The following is an 18579-nucleotide window of genomic DNA, read 5'->3' on the forward strand; positions in this document are numbered from 1 at the left end:
GATGGAGAGCTGCTATGCTCCCCGCTGTGAACTGGGAAAGTGATGTTGGTGGGCTTCCTCCTCCATGAGGCCCGCGTCGTTCTTGGGCCCCCATTTGAAGCCTTTTTGAAGTCTGTTTCTTGCGGGAGCGTGCCAACTCTCCACAAAAGGACAAACCCAAAATCAAATGAGAACGCGAGGCGTCTCATTGTGTGCAAAAATCGCCAGAAAAAAATACATTTAATAGACACAAAACGTGAGCAAATGTCCTTTTGGTTTATGATCTAAAAGGTTCCAATTTAAAACAAGGTCTTTAAAATTACGTTTATTTTGCTCGGCTAAAACACAACTAATATTGAGCATTTAATGTAATTTAAAAAATATTATATAAAAACAAAAAGATAGTTTTTTTCAGGGTAGAAAAAATTAAACCACCGGTCTTATAAAAAAGACAAAAATAAAAGGTAAATTTGGGATCAAACCTTTATTGTTTCAAAACTCTATCTTGTACAATACAGTCATTTCTTGTTACATTTGATTTAATGGGTTATATACAACGTCTCGTGATACTGAAACACAGTCACAACGCATTTCTCTCTACATATCAATAATTCTATAAGTGAGAAATTCCTGCTGATGGATTTATTTAGTTCCGACAGCTCAACTAAACTTCCCTTTTTTATTTATTTTTATTTAAATCATAAAAAGCATGGTTTTCCAAAGTGCATTTCAAGGATTGCAAAGAAGACTGCGTCCTTCAGTCATTCATCATTTACATGGCAGTATTGACCGACAGCAATACTGTGTTGTGAGTAATAAACAGCATTAACTACAACAACCACGTTTATCTGGTAAGTAAATGAAAGAAATATTTTAAGATGCATGCCATGAACATTCCTCCATCAACATTTATTTATAAATGGTCTGTTTTTTTATTAATTATCTCCATAATGACACAGTATTTTACACAAATGTTGAGAATGGAAACTAAATATTTAACATCCAAAGTTTTCTTCAATTGTACACACAGGTCAAAGGGCGTCATGCCACAGTGTAGTGTAGTGGGGTGGGGGGGGACCCCAATTACAAGAGTAGCATTTGGTCCACATGAACAAACCCGGGTTTAAAACAAAATAAAGAGAAAAGGCGATTTCAAAATAAAATGCATGTCCATCCTAATCTTTAAAAAAGAAAAAAAAAGTAGCTTCCTTTTTCAAGTTATGAGTTCTGTAATGAAGTTTATGGACATTTTTAAAAAAGGGTTCAGATCATGAATTGGCTATTATACTTTTCTGTTCCATGGAACAGCTTTCACTCTGTAAAACTTGGTTCCCAGAGGAACCTTAAATCTGTTCTGGGCCTGGAAAAGAAGAAGAAGAAAACCATTTTTGTAAGACAGAAGATTCAAACAGATTTCATAAGACTAACTCTCTTTTTATTTCATATTTGGATAGTAAAAAGTTTAAAAATATGTATAAAAAAAGAGTTTAACGCAGGTTAAATAAAACCTATCACATATCATATTAGAATTTTGAAGCACCTTTTTTGCTTGGCAATACTCCTTCTCCAGAACTTTTCCAAGAACCCACGGCCGCCTAGAAGTCCCTGAAGCTTTAAAACAAAACATTTATGACTTTATTCCATTAGTTAGAGAGTTGAAATAAAAATAGCTTTCTTTAAAAGTCGGTGGTTCTGACCTGGTTTGAGGTCCAGAGCAGTGAGAGACTCCGAGTGGAGGAAGTAGAGGGTGGGGCCGACGGTGAAGAGCACGTAGTTGTCGTGCCGTTCGTCCAGAATGATGAGAACCAAATCGCCAACCTGGAAACTAAAACCACGGACGACGGGGAGACAAGGGGGAGGAGGGCCACACAGAAAAGCGGGATCGCCGCATTCGTGTTCGTTATTAAGAATGTGTGTGACTGTTGCACTCTATGTCATTTTAGGGCTGGAAATGGTAGCGGCACGGACGGATGTCAAATCATTCACTTACTCTCTGATTGCGATTTTGTCTGAATGCCGTGACGACACGGACGACATGCTCTGAGACATCTGTAAAGAAATGCTTTTGATTAAAATGAAAATATATAGAAAAAAATAGCAGATGGGCGCTCCTCCCAGAAGAAGTTCAACTTACCTGACAGAAGAGACAAAAACAATTGTCGTTTCATTTCAATTCTTTTACTTTTGAGAAAAAAAACTCACATTGAGTCATGCTCCATTTAACAATAAATATATATCTAAGTAATCGTTTAAAATTTCTATCCGTTTTTATTGTGTCCCTTTATACTGAATCCGGCAAAAACTACAAAAACCATATTCTTTGATGCTACTGCCCCCTGGTGGAGATGCCTGGACATAGCAGACAGAGAAGAAAATGGACTCACGAGTCTTTGACTGAGGCGCTTGTTTTCTTCTTCCTTCATATGTAAGGTCTGCAACAGGCGGCAGATGAATTAAAAAAAGACGCCAAAATCAGATACAGCTGGCAGAAAAAGGCCGTGTGTTTACCCTCTCGAGTAAGATGATGCGCTGCTTCTCCTCCGACAGGATGCTGTCCCTACAAAATAAAACACTTTCCTCAAGGTGCAGGTCACAGGAAAGAAGAATTTTCAAACACTCAAGCTGTTCATAGTTTTGCTGCTGATACATTTTGGGTTAAAATATGAATAAAAAAAGTCAATAATTTTGGCAAAATTATTTGTCTCAGAAGTCACATGAAAACATTAAAACTATTGCAAATTGATTTAACTTACATCTGAACAATAGGATTTTTTAGACAATTTTTTGCTAAAATAATAACATTTTAATGTTTCTGAAATCCTCCTTTAAAGAATTTATCTGAAAAAGTCGATCTGAAAAATAAGAACAATGAACAGCTAAGGGCTGCATACGTCGATTCTCCAAAAACAGAAAGATTCTGCGTATTTACTGATGTTTAATTCTTTTTTTTTTAATATTGTTTGTTCGTTTGTTGTTGTGTTTTTACACAATGACATTACAAAAAGGAGAGGACAGTACATCAACTGTGTCCCTGAATGTGCAGCATCAGCTAAAGTCTGCTTTGGAGTTTTCTGACGATGACATCAGGTTTTATTCAAGGTCCGCTTTACGCTTGTGACGTCTGTTACGTTATTGTGCAGAAACAAAATCCATGAGCCGTTAACAGAGCATTTGATGGCAAAATTACACAGAAAACAGGCTTGGAAGTGTGAGAATTGCAGTACAGAAGTTCAGAGTACGTTTCTTTACAGAGATGTTGAGGTCTTTAAGACTATATTTATTTTAAAATAAAGATAAAGCTCTGCATGTCACGTTTGTTTACATTACTGTTGCTGACCTGAACTCTGCAATAGTGCCCCCCCCCCCCCCCCCCCCGATGTCCCTCTGGAGCCAGACTGGATTTATTGTGACTTTGAGTAGCTCCAGAAGTTTTCTAGTAAACTCTGCAGACTCGCGTGAACATCGCCGTTTCGCTCTGACTCTCTGAGTGGTCCTACATCGAACACGGAAGTCACGTGTGCATTTCTTTATCGTTTTATGCAAATCCTTCTCACCAACAGCAGGCACAGGACTCTTCATCATCAGGGGTACCTTTTTTAAGTTTTTATGTTCATAATTTATGTTTTACTTGTTTTTTTTTAAATCCATAGGTTTTATGGTGTTGACATTTGGACCTCGAGTCCGTCATTAACCTTCTTTTCTATTCATTTGATGCATAAATTTGCTCATTCGCTGTAAAAAAATAAAAATAAAAAGGACAAACTGAGGAAATGCTTACTGGACGGTCACCATGCTGGCCTCCACGGCGGAATCGACGTGCTCGTCGTCCTGCATGGCGCCCACAGACGTGTCAGCCAGAGTCTCGGCGACGGGCAGAGCTCGTGCTGCCGCCGCTCCGGCCTCTGCGGAGGTGAACATGCTGGAGGAGGCCAGGACGGTGCTGCGCAGGCGGTTCAGCTCCTCCTCCAAGTGCTTCTTCTCCTGCATCACACTTGCCCGGTCCTCAGACAACGTTTCTATCAAAGCTTTAGGGATCACAAACGTAAAAGAAACAGCTAAATATTCCCTCATTTTCCTTTATAACCACTGAACAGAGGAACAGAAAGCAGTTCTTTAGGAATATGAAACCATTTTCCCAGCTAGAAATAAGAAAAAGTCCTTAATGATTTTCTCCATTAAACAGATGACCCTCGGTCCTAAAGGTCACGACCTTCACCTTTGTCCTTCTCCTGCTGCTGAGTCACTTTGTGCAGCTTTTCTGTGAGGTCACTGATGATCTGCTCCTTCTTCATCTTTTCTCGGGTTAGCACAGTGTTGAAGTTTGTCTGCAAAAAAAAAAACCCCGTTCCCTTTGGGTTAATGTGACAATCATGACGTTTACCCGATGCATCGTTTACATCTAGGGTGGCTACACCCAGCAATTCTTTTTAACAGTAGATGCAAGAAAAACGGACCAAAATAGAAAAAAGTGGTTTCATTTTCTAAAACAAAAAACGATGCAGTTCAGAGCAAAGATTATTGTAAACCAAACTTTTAAACACGGACCTGCTGCTCTGCAATCAGCGAGGTCTTGAGGTTCTGCATCTCTTCGTTCTTCTTCTTTTCGAGGAGTTCCATCTGGATCTGTAAGGACGCCCGCTCCTGCTGCAGGCGCTCTTGTAGGGCAGAGTCCAGCGACAGCGGTCCTCCAGAATCCGCTCCACTCTCGGCGTGAAGCGACAAACCTTCCTCACTGGAATCGTAGAGAGGTGGGAGAAAACACAAAGAGATTTGGAACAAATGGATTTTCCATGTTAAACACCTGTTTAGATAAAGTAAGTGATTGAAAAATTAAAATCTCTATTTTTTTCTGAACAATTTGTTGCTTGAATTGTATGTACCTTTTTGAGAACTTCTTTTCGGAAAGCTCTTGTTCCAGCTGTTGAATTTTGTCTAAAAGTCTCCTCTCCATCTCCTCCTTCTGCTGCTCCAGCTCTTTAAAGCCGTCTGCTGCTGCAGCATTTGAGGCCTCCTCTTTCCTTGAATCTTCCTGCTTTAATGCTTTTGAAAGATGGTCGTTTTCTGACCGTAAATTGCCAATAAGAGTCCTCAACTCCTGCTCCAACGCTTGGAAACTCTTACACTGCTGCTCTTTTTCCTCCGTTAGCTCAGCGATCTGCTGACTGAACTCGTCTGTGAGTCTCTGCTGCTGCTCGGCGTGGCTCCCTTTGGCGTCCTGGAGCTTTTGCTTCAGGGAGGAGAGGTTGCTGTGCAACAGAGTCGTCTCCTCTTCGTGTCTGTCCACCAGCTCTGAGATGCAGTGGTCCTTCTCAATTCTCATGAGGGCTCTCAGCTCTGCTAGGTCCACTTCATACTCCTCGTTCTTAGCTTGCAGTTGCTTTCGGAGTCCTGCCAGCTCTTCTCTGATGGTTTTGGTCTCGGCTTCCACTTGGGTCTTCATGGCATCTGCCTGCTGCGTCTTCGTCTCCTCAAAGTGGATCCTCGCCTCCTCCGATTCGGACTCCTTTAAGGCTAGTTCCACCTCTAACTTGCAGCGCAGCTCTGCGAGTTCCGTAAGCCGAGCTTCCAAATCCTTGATCTGAGCATCCTTCTCCTGGAGAGCAGCAGCATGGTGATTGGCTGAAGTCATCGACTTTGCGTCATTTTCAGCAGCAAGGTGTTCCAGGGCTTCCTTGTTATCCTTGCTCATGGTTTCCAGCTCCGTCCTGTGCTCCTCCTTCAATCGGTCCTCCAGCTCCTTCAAATGGCACCGACTGGCAGCTTCCATCTCCTGGCGAATCTTCTGCTGACTGCGTTCAATCTCAAAGTGCAGGTTCTCCAGCTGACTGCTCAAAGAGTCCCTCAAGGTTGAGAGCATCCTGATCTCTTCGGCCTGCTCACTGATGATCTGCTCCAGGTTTTTGATCCTTTCGTTCAGATGGCCCTCCTTCTCCAACCAGCGCTCCTTCTCGTTCTCCAGCTGCGTCAGCTCCTTCTCCTTGCGCTCCAGCAGCCCCTCCAGCTCCAGCATGGCGCGTTGGACGTCTCGCACTATATTCTGGTTGACTTGGTTTTCCTCCGCCAGGCTGTGAATCTGCTTCTCCAGCTCCTGCCTGAGGTTCAGAAGCTCTCCACGATGCTGCTCTCTCAGCTGCATTTCGTGGGTCTGGTAGACGCCGCCCACAGCGCTGCTCACTTCTGTGGTTAAGCTGTTGATGGCTAACGTGAAGTCGCTCCGTTCCTTCAATACTAGACTCTTTAAATGCCTGAGATCATCCTTCACGACCCTGAACTTGCAGACGGACTCCTCGGCAGCACACTGATATTTCTCCAGAACGTCTTTGAGTTCAGAGATCTTGGAGGCTTCTCTCTGTAGCGTAGTGGTGTCCTGCATTCGCTTGTTGTCTATAGCATTTATGACAGACGAGTACAGAGACTCCACCATCATTTCTGGGCTGATCGGCTCACTGATGGGGTTCGGAGAGGCCAAGTTCTCTTCGATCACAAACTCGTTGACAGCTGACATGAAATCCGATTCGGGGCTCTCCGCTAGAGAGTCCAAGTCCAGCGATCCCTGCTGCAGGACCGGATCCATGTTCGGGTGCCCGATGGTTTCAAAGTCAAACGTCTGCGCGTCGATGCTGTCGGGGGATAAGTCCTCCAAGGGGGCGGGGATGGGGACGTGAAGAGGCTGGCAGCTGGTTCCCTGAAGGCTTAGAGAGGGGGGGGTTTTAGGAGACGTTGGCGTGTTTTCAGACAGCACACTGGATCTCTGGGCGCTCTGAGTACATGATGCCTGCAGAAAAAGATTACAAGTACAGTTAAAGACACTCCAATTGAACTTTAAAATGTAACTCTAATTCCTTTTTGTTGAGTTGATTTTTTTATGTTTGCTAAACAAAACGGAAATGAAGGAAGAAAGGATCACCCTTTGTTCACTTAGCAGGTCAGTGATAGTTTGGGACATCTCGTCTACACTTTGAGCAGCCTGGACAAGCTGATGAAGTTTCTCTACGTGGCGATTTAAGGGCTCCAAATCACACATGCTGGGCACCCTAAAAGAAGTCAAACAAGGGAAATAGATAAAGACATTTGGTTTTATAAACTCAACCATTAAATGTTTTTTGCACGAAAAACCCACTCCGCTAATCTTATGGTCTGTTGTAAAAGAGTTCTTTTAGTGAGGATTCTGCCATTTATAGCCAAAATTTTAAAAAACAAAACAAACTTCTTCTATGACATAGTTTCTGCAGAGCGGCAGGAGAATTCACCTTTGAGTTGTGGGCGGGACTGCTGGAGTGGAGCAACCCACTCCGCCTTTCCTGTCACCCACAACTGAGAGCTCTCTGTTTACACTCTCTCCCACTAGCTTACAGCCCCGCAGACGCCCAACCTAACATTATTGGTGCATAAAAAATGGCCAGCAATATTGGAGTTCCCCGGTCGTACAGTTTTGATCCAGATTCCAGCTAATGTGTGGAAAATAAACAAACAATCATGGATCTAACCATTTTCTACGTCTTTGTCCAACAGCATTTTTTCATCTGCTCACAACAATATAAAGACAGAAATACTCAGAGATGTAATTTTATGTCCTCCATCATGAAAAAAGGCCCAAATACATGATAAAAACATCAAAAACACAATTTTCGTTGGAGTGGATCTTTTCTTTTAGTGTTTGTGTCAAAGTGACCTGAAGGAAAGATGTGAAGACGGTGACTTACATTAGGAAAGGCTGCACCTCGTCAGGACAACATGACTTCAAGTACTGCAGGTCATCAAGTGAGATGTCTGGGAGTTCATCATCAAACCTTCTGGGCCTTCGGGTCTACAAGTATTCACCAAAAAAAGAGAATATCCACATGACGTGACAGCAGTTCTCCCTCACTGACAGCGTTGTGCTTCCTCGGTTTGTTTGCTTAATGCCGTAAAGGGATTTAGTATATTATTTTTATACACAATAAGGTTAAGATATTTTTCATAAAAAGAATTGGGAGGGAGGATCAATTACTAAATTCATCGATGATGATTCATAAACGAATCGGGATCATTTTGTGCATTGTAAATAATCAAATAATTAGTGTGATTTAATATTACGCAGAACTTAAAACGAGCAGCGTTTTTTTAGAGGACACAATCCTGGCTCAACCTGCAGGCGGCGGGATCCGACCGGCCCCGGCTTAGCGTAAAGCTAACGTTTGGAAGCGTTTCGCCTTTTTTAATGGGGATGTTTCAAAGGGCTTCGGACAAAAGTCATGCCATGTGTAAGTTGTGTCAAATCAAGATCAGGTATTCAGGGAACACAACAAACATGCAAGATTATATCGCACACTTCCACAATGTAATAAAACATTACGTTTAGTAATAAGCTGGGCACCATTTATTTTGTTTGACTTGAGTTAAAGAACATCCTGTTAATAAAAAGTAACATATTGTGTTATTCAAGTTTGTTGAGTTCAGAGAAAACAAAGTTTCCTTGAAAACCCGTCTGCTGATGATGTTGTGAAAGATTTTTGATTCTCAAACGAAACATTTTATGTTCCTATGGTTCTTATGGTCCTTACTTAAACAGGCTATTTAGGGTAAAAAACTACAGTTTTTTCTTAGAACACGTTGCGGTTTGGCCTAGGAAGAGACTTATAGTCAGGTGCGACTTATATGTGACTTTAAAAGGAAAAAAAAAGGACCATACATTTATTATTTTCCCATAACAACCACTAGAGGGCACTGTAGGTGTGTGCATCAGTATTGGCTACTGACAGCAACCCAGAGGAAGAAGCTCTGCTCAGTCTTACGCTGGGCAAGGTGGAGATGTTATACTCTAGCGCTGCTTGTTTATGATTGTCTTTTTCATTGTTATGCATTTTTTTTTGCTGCTACAGCTTCTCCGGAGAGACAATGTACAGAGAATATGGTAAATAACTTTGGTCTATTGTCTTGTGGGGAGGAGAAAACATTTTTTAAAATGCATAGATTGAGGATGCATTCATAATTGTTTGGTAATCAGATCGTTGGCTCCAGAATAGCAATCAAATTGTGGTTGCCTAAAAAATGTCCATCCCCTAAATAATATTAGTCCACATTTCATGGAATCATCTAGAAAAGCAGCTGGACTTGAAACTCACACAGAATGATGTCGGGGGCCACGAGTCCAACCCTCGAAACAGCCGATTTCGGAGGAAAGACTTTCCTTTAAAAATGAAAGGTAATGGGTTGAATTTTAAGTTCTAGCACATTAAAGGCACGTTGGTTTCACAGTAAAACTGTAATCTTGTCTGTGGAGTTGAAGATTTAGGAAAACTTACTGAAGAGTTTCCCGAAGGATTCCCTTTTGAACTTTTCTGCCTCATACAGGCGTTTTCCATCCTTCACGAGAGCATTGGCCCACTGAAAACACACAAAACAACAAATAAACCCACAATAATGAAAACAAGAGCTTTTCCTAATGATAAATGTCAAGTTTTGAGGAAAACATTTCCTTTTTGCTTTTCATAACAGAAGTGGAACTGAAGGTTTGTTACCAGTATTACCCCACATTTCATTTACTTTTCTTCACAGTTATATTGTAATTGATATTTTAAAAAAAGCCACAAGCACAGTATCCATTAGGTTAAATCATTTGTTGCTTTTCTGTCATTCAAATGAGTAAGACATTAGTTATATCTGCTGTAAAGGAATGATTCCCTTTGGTTCTATTGAACAAACACATTTTTAATAAAGACTTTTAAACAAGCTCCATCGCTTAAGGCTTTAAATTTTGTGAAATACTCACAGATTTCTCAAACTTGTCTCAGTGTTAGACGTAAGATCTTAAGCCCAAGCCCGAGTCAGAACCCGACTCGGCCCGGGCTTCTCTCTCGCTGACTTTTTTTAAATAAAAATATGTTTATAAAAATGTATACTAAACTAAGGAATACTTGTTATAAATAAATAATTTGGTTAAAACAGAGAAGGCGCTGTAAGGTAGTTGCTATATAACTACTACTAAACAGGAAGCGCAGACGCAGAGTCGTGAATGTAATCTTCCCTCTGCAAGCCCGCATCTATTTTGTTTAGGTATCCCCGATATGGAGCAGCAAGAAGTCAAGAAAAAACTTAAGACAGGGGAACTGAAAAGGCAAACACGCACCGCCGCGGCTGCAGTATTTCTCCGCGTAATTAAGCGAGTGCGCATCAAGATCTCTCTTTCACTCTCTCTGTCTGGCCTCTTATTCTGTGTTCCAGCGTTATTTCGATGTGCAAATGCATTTATCATGATCATAAAAATATGTAGATTATTTTAACCTTAAGAAATCTTGCATTTTTTTCTGCCAAAAATACTATGGGATAAATTGAAATTTCGGGTTTGCTTCGAGCTCGGGCCTCCAAATCAAATTAATTGGTCGGGTTCGGGCTGGGTTGGGCTTTAATGCCCGCGGGCCTGGGTCGGGTCGGAATTTTTAGGCCCGATCTTACCTCTGCTCAGTGTATTTAACAGAAATAAGTTATAGGATATGTAGATCAAAAGAAATTACTTGGTTAAAAAAAAAGAAGTGGCAAAATTGTAATCACATGACTTCTTCCTGGTCAGGTGAGCTAAAACTTCTCTTGGTGTCCATCCTTGAAAACAAGTGGGTTCTCAGACTGTGATGTAGTTAAATGAGAAGAGCCCCTTTCAGAAGAGTCCTACCTACTAGCACCGCCCCCAGGCTAACAAACATACACCCACTCTCTCCATGGAGCTAGCGGTGATCGGCTAAGCACTTTTGTTTTAGAACCACAATATGTACATTAATCTTTGCAAAAGTTTGGATGTTGTTTGTTTTCGTGGGTGAAACACAGAAACGCTGCCGAGGCCGGCTCTAGGTTGATGTCATGAAATGGGCGGCACCCAGAAGGAGCAAAAGGCGGAGCTTCAGAGATCGAGAAAATGAGAAAATATCTAATACCGTATTTTCCGGACTATAAGTCGCACCGGAGTATAAGTCGCACCAGCCCAAAAATGCATTATAAAGTAGAAAAAAACACAGATAAGTCGCACTGGACTATAAGTCGCATTTTAACTTTCACAACCTTATATGACACAATCATAGCAGACTGTTTATCTAATAATTTCACAGTAATTTTTTCTCAAACTTATTTATTTATTCCTTTCATGAAGCATCATTGTCTAACTAATACTCTGTTTTCATCCTGTTTTTGTAGAAACAGTTGTCATTTTTATTGCATTTCTGAATCTATGAAATCATTGGAAAATAGAATATTATGTTGTTAGCCTTCAAGATCTTACTGTAAAAAAAGGTTTGCTGATTCTCTGAGTCACTTAACATCCTCTTAACACTTAACATACCTCATACATCAAATTGACCCAGGAACATCATCTCTGTTCCTCACAAATGAACATAACAGGAGGGTTAACAATGTATTTATTTCAATTTATTTCTAATATAAGTCGCTGCGGAGTATAAGTCGCACCCCTTGCCAAACTATGAAAAAAAGGGCGACTTATAGTCCGGAAAATACGGTATTTCATTTTTTTAAAGGTTATATATTATCATATATTAGAATATAGTTTACTGTGAAAGGGTTAGGAATAGCATGATTTAGACCTGTTAAGGCTGTAAAACCCCTCACTACACACTTTATTCCCTTTTCTCAGACAGACATAAACATTTACACATTATTCTCTCTTGATTCAAACCTCAATTTAAAAAAGTGCAGTTTTCTCCATGATCTGAGATTTATGTAGATTTGGGAAACTGAACGCAATCTGTACAGGAAACAGACTGTACAGATTAATGTCAGTCATGACTGACACGGTCTACAGCCAATCAGAATGCTGAAGTGCAGTTTTACAGTGCACTGTAAAACAAAAGCATCTACACTGAAAAAAATCTGCGAAACAGTGAGATTGTGAAAGGTGAAGCGCGATAGAGTGAGGGACTGAGTTGCAGCTTTTTCAGTTTGTCCATGTCTCCAGCTACCCCCCCCCCCCCCCCACAATGGGTTAGTCACTGAGTCATCTGCTCTCAGTTAACAATTGCTGTTAAAATTAGCCCAGAGACGTAAACCTTGACTCAGAATTGTAATAATTTGTAATAATGACTTTCCAGCAGAACTCACACAAATGTAAACCCTAAAGCCTTTATGACACCTAGCTACAGAGTGGGGTTTAATTTAAGAAGGGGAGGGGGGGCTGCATTTCTGTTTTAAATTTGGCCTCCAGGAGCTATTTTAGCCTGCATTACATGGTAAAACCAAAATAAACACAGAAAGTGTTTATTTTCATGTCAGCTTTTTTTTCCTTCAAACCCTCCAGCTGGAAATTCTGCTTCGTACTTTCTGATTTTGATTTGAACAATCGCTCACCAAAAATAAAACTCTCAGCAAGTCAGAAACCCATTATAGCACTAACCGCTCTGTAGTGACGCATAAACATTTTTCTCCTGACGACTTCCACGACGGCCAGGCAGTACATCTGAGGCACGGTGCTGAGGGCCTCCACCACCCTCACTCTCTCCATCAGCTCCGTCAGGAGCCGCAGAAGCGCCTGAAGCTTTTCTGCATCCTGGTCGGCATGAAGCATCACATAGCAGCACCATCTGAAACACACGACCACGGTTGAAGAATCAAGCACGGCTCACAAGAACAAAGGAAGAAAGAATAAACGAAAACTTTCAGAACTGGGGATCTTCTGTTTTACTTGAGTCTGACTTGAAGGTTGTTTGCCAGTTCTTGTTTGGCGGTGGTGCACTTCTTCTTAATGTCCAGCAGCTTCCTGTGGTTGTTTAGCATGATCATCAGCTGGTTGGTGTGACTCAGACACAAGTCAGGCAGAACGGACGTGTCCTTCAGGTTTTCGGCTCGCTTCTGATTTGCCAAAAATCCCTTTAATCAGAAACATGTAATCATAACATTTTTTTAAAAGAAAAGGAGAATTTCAGAAATTCATTTATCTTCTGAAGCCACCGTATCACATTTGGGGTCACGGGTTGCTGGAGCCTATCCTAGCTACTGTTGGACAAAGGCGGGGTGCACCCTGAACAGGTCTCCAGTCTGTTGCAGGGCAACACACACATGTAAATCTGGGGGCAATTTAGAGATACCAATTCACCTACGAAGCATGTTTTGGGGCTATGTGAGGAAGCTGAAGCACCTGGAGAAAACCCACACATACACGGTGAGAACATGCAAACTCCATTCAGAAAGGTCCCAAGATAGGATTCAAACCAGGGCCTTCTCGCCAAGAGGCGAGAGCGCCAACCACTGCACAGCTGTGAAGCCCGAATTTGAGAAATTCATATTTTTTTCTTTACCTGAGCAAGTTCCTTCTGCTCATTCACCAGCTTCTTGCAGCTCGCAATCATCTGATCTAGAGCATACAATCGGTCCTCAAGCCCTTTGATGGCTTTCATGTTCTGATTATCTAACTTTGCAATTGTTTCACAGCAATCTGCCAGGAAGGGTTGAATGATGCGCGGGTCCAGCTGAAAGACACAAAGTGTTTAGTAAAAACATTGTTTTCTCTGCTGCAAATCCCATGTAAACGTCTGTCTCACCCTGTTGATGGAGTCAAAGCACTTCCTCACAACTGCTTCGACATCATTGGGCCGATCCTGGACATTGATCCAGTCCAGTAGCGTAACGTTGAACAAAGGCTGGTTGGTGAGCTCAGGAGTGCTGTCATCTAGCAGAGCGGCTTTCAGCTCACCGCTGTCTGCCATTTCATTTGTCTCCTGCTCTCCGTGCAGCTCGTCTGCAGCCGATCCAGAGGCAGACGGGGCAGATGGTGACATGTGGGGTATCTGGGCTTGAGCAGTGAAACGCACAGAGTCGGTGGATTTTTCTTCCTCTGTTTCGTCTGAATCCTTCCCGGGGCTTGAACCGGACTTCTCCATGCTCTCTTTGTAACTGTGCCGAGTCAAACATTCCAGCAGGGGTATCCTGGCCATCACTGAGACGGCTGTCCCCAACCTGCAATCAGGAAAAAGGTGGACAGATGTTATGACATCCATTCACATTCAAAGATCATTAATTAATACATAACACAGTAATCACGAATACACACTTTACCGGGTTTAAAATGATTCAAAAAATGGGAACAGCGCTTACTTTGAAAGTTTGACTTTAATTTCCTCCAGGTCGTGCTGATAATTGGTGTATGAAATGTTGAATTTGCTGAGTAACCTCTGGTACGACTGAGTGCAATCATCCAGGTTGGCCATGATTGCAGCCCAGCCTTGATGTTGGAGATGTTCATCGTGAACCAAACGTTCACAGAAAGAGCAAAGCTTGTTGGCAACTTCAAACATTTCCTGCAAAAGTTCAGAACGATGTTTTCCGGTCATTATCAGAGCAAGATATGAATGACAGAAAAAAGAGGGAAAAAAACAGTTCAAACGGTGCTAGCAGAGGTCTCAACGCTGGCTAAAAATGTTTTAAATAATTCCACTTTGTGTGCAAAAATTACTATTAAAAGTTTTTTTTTCAACTTCTCAGACAAACAATCTCAAGCTTAGGTACTTTGAATTTTTGAACAGCTGTTTACTAGAAAATAAACTTATTTAAGACAACAAAAACATTTGCATACTTCCAAGAATAACGTGTAAAAATGAAAATATGAAAGAACACCTAAGGTCTGTGTTTACTCAAGTTAATATGTTTAACATTGTGAATAAAACAAATATAAAACAATTATCACATTTATTTTACATTGGATGGAAACCTTCAGAGAGCCAAATATGTCCCTTTTAAAATAAATTGGAACTAGCTTTTGATAATAAAAAATTAAACACATTTTTTTTTTTTACAAAAACCTAAAATCTGAAACATGTGTAAACGAAACAATGCATATTTTAACTTTGAGAATGAGATTTTAGATCATTTTGGTTCTATACTGTGTGTGAAGTTATTGTATTTTCACTCCTTAAGTAAAAACCATTGATCACAAGAAAGTTAAACAGTAGAAACTCCAGCCAATCTGCTTTAGCAGAGCAAACTATAACCTAACGATTAGTTAAGTCTGCAAAAACACTCAGTTAAAAGAGGAGTGGCCACATACAAATCTAAAAAGTGAAGAATCTAACTACCAGGGCAAGTTGTGTTCTTGAGGCAACAGTGTGAAAGACAGCTGGCATCAGTAGAGATTCTTCCACCTTGACCTGAATCTCACTCTCGATGGAGAAGGTGGTTTTGGGGATGGTTGGATCCCGATCAGACAAGATCATCTCTTTGTTGAACAGGAATATGGGATTGGTTTCCTAAAGACCAGCAAACAGAAGATGTCAATTTTAAGCATTTTCTAAACCCGTTTTTGTCCTTTTTGGGGACAGGGGTCTCCCGGAGCCTATCCTGGACACGGCAGGATACACCTTGGACAGGTTGGCAGTCTGACGCAGGGACACAATCACACACCGATACACACTCGCATTCACACCTACGGACAATTTAGCGAAACCAATTAACCTATGAAAGCTGTTTTAGGACGGTAGGAGGAAGTCTCACGCATGCACGGGGAGAACATGCAAACTGCACACAGTTGGTGATTCTGTTTCAGGTCCCCAGCCAGGACTTGAACTGGGGCCTTCTTGCAGTGAGGCAAGAGCGCTAACCGTGCAGCCAAACAAAGTCAAACTAATGAAATAAATGAACCTACAGTGCCAGCACTGTAGCTGCAGACCCGTCTGTCCACAGCCATACATTCCCCTCCGTTGACAACAAGGACTTGATGCTGAATTGCAATTTTATATTTGGCTTGGATGGCATGTTTCAGCTGATGTACACTGAAATGAAAGAAAGAATGAATTTACATTACTAAGACTGAAGGTTCTGGGAGTTTCTCTTTTCTCTCTCTAAAAAATAAGAAGATTCTTACGTCTGGACAGCAAGGTCAGTGTCAAATGTCAACGTGCTGCCGTTGTTCACTTGGAACACATACAACTTCATGGTGAATCTCCCAGAGTTCTCCAAGCTTGCTTATCTTGCTCATTTAGTCAGACAACACCAACTGCTGGAAGACAAACACAAACATGAAAATGTCTTAGATAACAATTAATCATCTATTTTGAAAGCATTCCCAGTTGTATTTTTGTTATGATTAAATCACAAACCCTGCATCGTTTTCTAGGACATAGTTTCTGCACAGCGGCAAGATTTCATCACAAATTCGCCTCAGAGTTGTGGGGCTGTTTGCACACAACGAGGATGCCTTTGTTTCCCATCATCCCTTTGTTTACACTAACTACCAATATATTACAACCCCACACAACCCCAACCAAACAGTTCTGGTGCAACAAAAGTGGTGAGCAATATTAGGGCTATCCAGCTGTACAGATCTGATCCAGATGCCAGCTCAGAAGAGGAAAACCAAGACGTACATGGATCTATTTGTCTCCAAGAGGATACATCAGAATGGAGCAGAGCACGGAGCTGTAAGCTGCCGATTGCAGTTTGTACATGAAAACTGTAAGCTTTTTCAAATAGCATCTTTTTGTCTGCACCTGATTCACATTGATTGGAAAAGAGAAACACTCATAAATGCAGTTTTAATATTAATTTTCTTTACATATTATATATATATATGTTTCCCACAAGAACTATTTTCATTGCAGTGGTTCTTTAAGTCATACTGTTTCCACGGAAAAAAAGCAACTATAAAACTATATCCCCATTCCTGAGTTTAACTAACTCTCAGTCAGACAACAGGAGCACTGTGCAACAAAGAAAAGTGAAAGAACCAGAAGGTATTAGACACAGATAACTTGTTCCAAAAAGAGGCAGATTGTTCAACTAGTTTGCTAGTCAGTTGGATCAGATAGATATGTGTCTGTGCTTGGTAAACTGTTTTGTTGGTGTAATTAAACCTTAAATAACTCAATCCCAAAGAGGAAAACGTGCCCATCCAAACACATGACACAGACGAACTTGTTCGGTCTAAATTGTCAATAAAGGTTAGCTATTCAAACTCATTTCTCGAAGTTCTGAAATGGGGAATTTGAATTTCATCTTATCTTAAATGGACTTTTCTTTTTTGTGCTATCTATAAAAGGTTCACTTCATGATCGGATCATAAACTAATTAATGAGCTAATAATAAATGTGGGTTGTTTTTTTGTTGCACTTTTTGTTTGTTTGATAGTTTTATTTAAGATTTTAAAAAAACGTGCTGTGATCACAAAGGTAGGCATAAGATACCACAAAGGGATTCAGCTGTACTGTGTTTTTGTCAAACTACTCAGCAGCTGAGTCACTGTGACATCAATGCATTTACCCACAGACATCAGTACTCTCTTTAGTTTATAAATAATGATCTTTCAAAGCTGACAGGAATATACTTTAGCTACAACTTTTTTCTACAGCTGAAAAAGTCATCAAATATGAGTAATTATAATAAGAAAGAACCGGTTATAAAATCGGTTCTACCACTGAGCGGTCGCAACAAACAAACACCTTATATAAAATGTACTCGAATAAGAAAATAAATGTCTGTTATTTAAGAAAAAATAGTAATAGTAGTTAAGCGGCTGGCGGCCTTCTTGTGGTTTACTTTGCACGAATGTTTACAAAAACTCAAAACATTCAATTGCTGCAACATCATGGAGGTCTTTGTTTAGTCACGGTTCTGGTGCTAAACAAGTGGCCACTTTCAGCAACTAAGAAGCTACACAGTCAATCATAACCCCGTTCTGTTTGCGCTAACTTGCCGTATTAGCTAGTAGCACTGCTGTCGGGTTAATTCGGAAAGAAATGTACATGTCGAAGAACATGACAAATGTTCCTCATCCGGTCCAGAAACTAAAGACCATTCTACAGAATATATACCATAAAACAATTCTAATTTCATGCTGCCATCGCAAACTAAAGTATCTATTTTGTCTTACCCGACTTTCCCCACATATCGGTTCTTGTCTCCTCTTGGGCGAGCTGGCTAGCTAACAAGCTAGCAAAGGAGCTAGCTAGCTAGCTAACCCGTTTAAGGTTGACATGCATAGAGCTCGCTAAAGCTAACATTAGCGGGTCCAGCTTAAACAAGAGTAACTGATGAACATTTTTAAACAGACAGGTACAACATGGTGCTAATACGTTCCTACCCCCTGCATTGTTGTGTTCATAACTACGTGACACTATAAGAGAAAGAGTTTGCGTCGCGCAGCTAACTGGGCTAGCCCCCTCTCAGTGAGGCGGACTGTTTTTGTTGTTGTCATCTGCTGCTGTGGAACCCGGATTGACAGCAAGCACAAGATAATTTGGTCAGGAAAAAAAAAAGCGAAGCCAACTTTGTTATTACTGTAAGGGGTTTTCTGACTCATAGATCTTAAATATAAAATTGTTATTAGATCAGAGATGTCATAAATTACATGAATTATTACTCTTGTGTGAGTGTTATATGCATAACCTTTAATTTATTTTAAGTCTAATGCTTTTGCAGCTCTTTATTTCGTTCATCTGTGTAAAAAAAAAGCTGCGTTTATTTCTAATTTATCCATAGTTTTTGATAGAAAGGTTTACTTTTAAATAAAGTTATCTAAAATGTTCAAAAAAGGGAAAGAAACACACTATTTAAATCCCATCATTTCTTTATAAAAGTTTTCAATAGATGTATCTGTATAGATGCGTGGTATGTTATAGTATAGATATAGATATA

General features: G+C 40.7%; 1 protein-coding gene across 2 annotated transcripts; it reads right to left on the reverse strand.

The window, feature by feature from the left end:
- Positions 1-444: 444 nt before the first annotated feature.
- On the reverse strand, positions 445-18154 carry rb1cc1 (RB1 inducible coiled-coil 1). 2 transcript variants are annotated; one of them, XM_023964877.1, is made up of 23 exons: positions 17816-18154; positions 15812-15943; positions 15593-15719; positions 15027-15197; positions 14050-14252; positions 13497-13911; positions 13254-13424; positions 12641-12825; positions 12353-12539; positions 9264-9345; positions 9084-9148; positions 7683-7786; positions 6887-7013; positions 4860-6754; positions 4525-4711; positions 4196-4304; positions 3758-4004; positions 2488-2536; positions 2364-2411; positions 1970-2028; positions 1677-1804; positions 1520-1590; positions 445-1339 (listed from the first exon to the last, which is right to left on the reverse strand). In XM_023964877.1, exons 2-23 carry the CDS (start codon positions 15880-15882, stop codon positions 1262-1264), a joined length of 4779 nt encoding a protein of 1592 aa, XP_023820645.1. In that variant the 5' UTR covers positions 15883-15943; positions 17816-18154; the 3' UTR covers positions 445-1261. The 2 variants fall into 2 exon arrangements, with proteins under 2 accessions (XP_023820645.1, XP_011485300.1); XM_011486998.3 differs by having other exon boundaries at positions 15812-15946.
- Positions 18155-18579: the final 425 nt, after the last annotated feature.

Source organism: Oryzias latipes, chromosome 17 (assembly GCF_002234675.1).
Source record: "Oryzias latipes chromosome 17, ASM223467v1".
Taxonomy (NCBI): Eukaryota; Metazoa; Chordata; class Actinopteri; order Beloniformes; family Adrianichthyidae; genus Oryzias; species Oryzias latipes.

What these genes read in the sequence shown, in the direction of transcription:
- rb1cc1 (XM_023964877.1), bottom strand. Translation starts at nt 15,882, where the DNA reads ATGAAGTTGTATGTGTTCCAAGTGAACAACGGCAGCACGTTGACATTT. An exon ending in CAAGAACACAACTTGCCCTG is followed by an intron (nt 14,253 to 15,026) that starts GTAGTTAGATTC and finishes GAACTTTTGCAG; the next exon opens with GAAATGTTTGAAGTTGCCAA. An exon ending in ATTAAAGTCAAACTTTCAAA is followed by an intron (nt 13,912 to 14,049) that starts GTAAGCGCTGTT and finishes TCCTGATTGCAG; the next exon opens with GTTGGGGACAGCCGTCTCAG.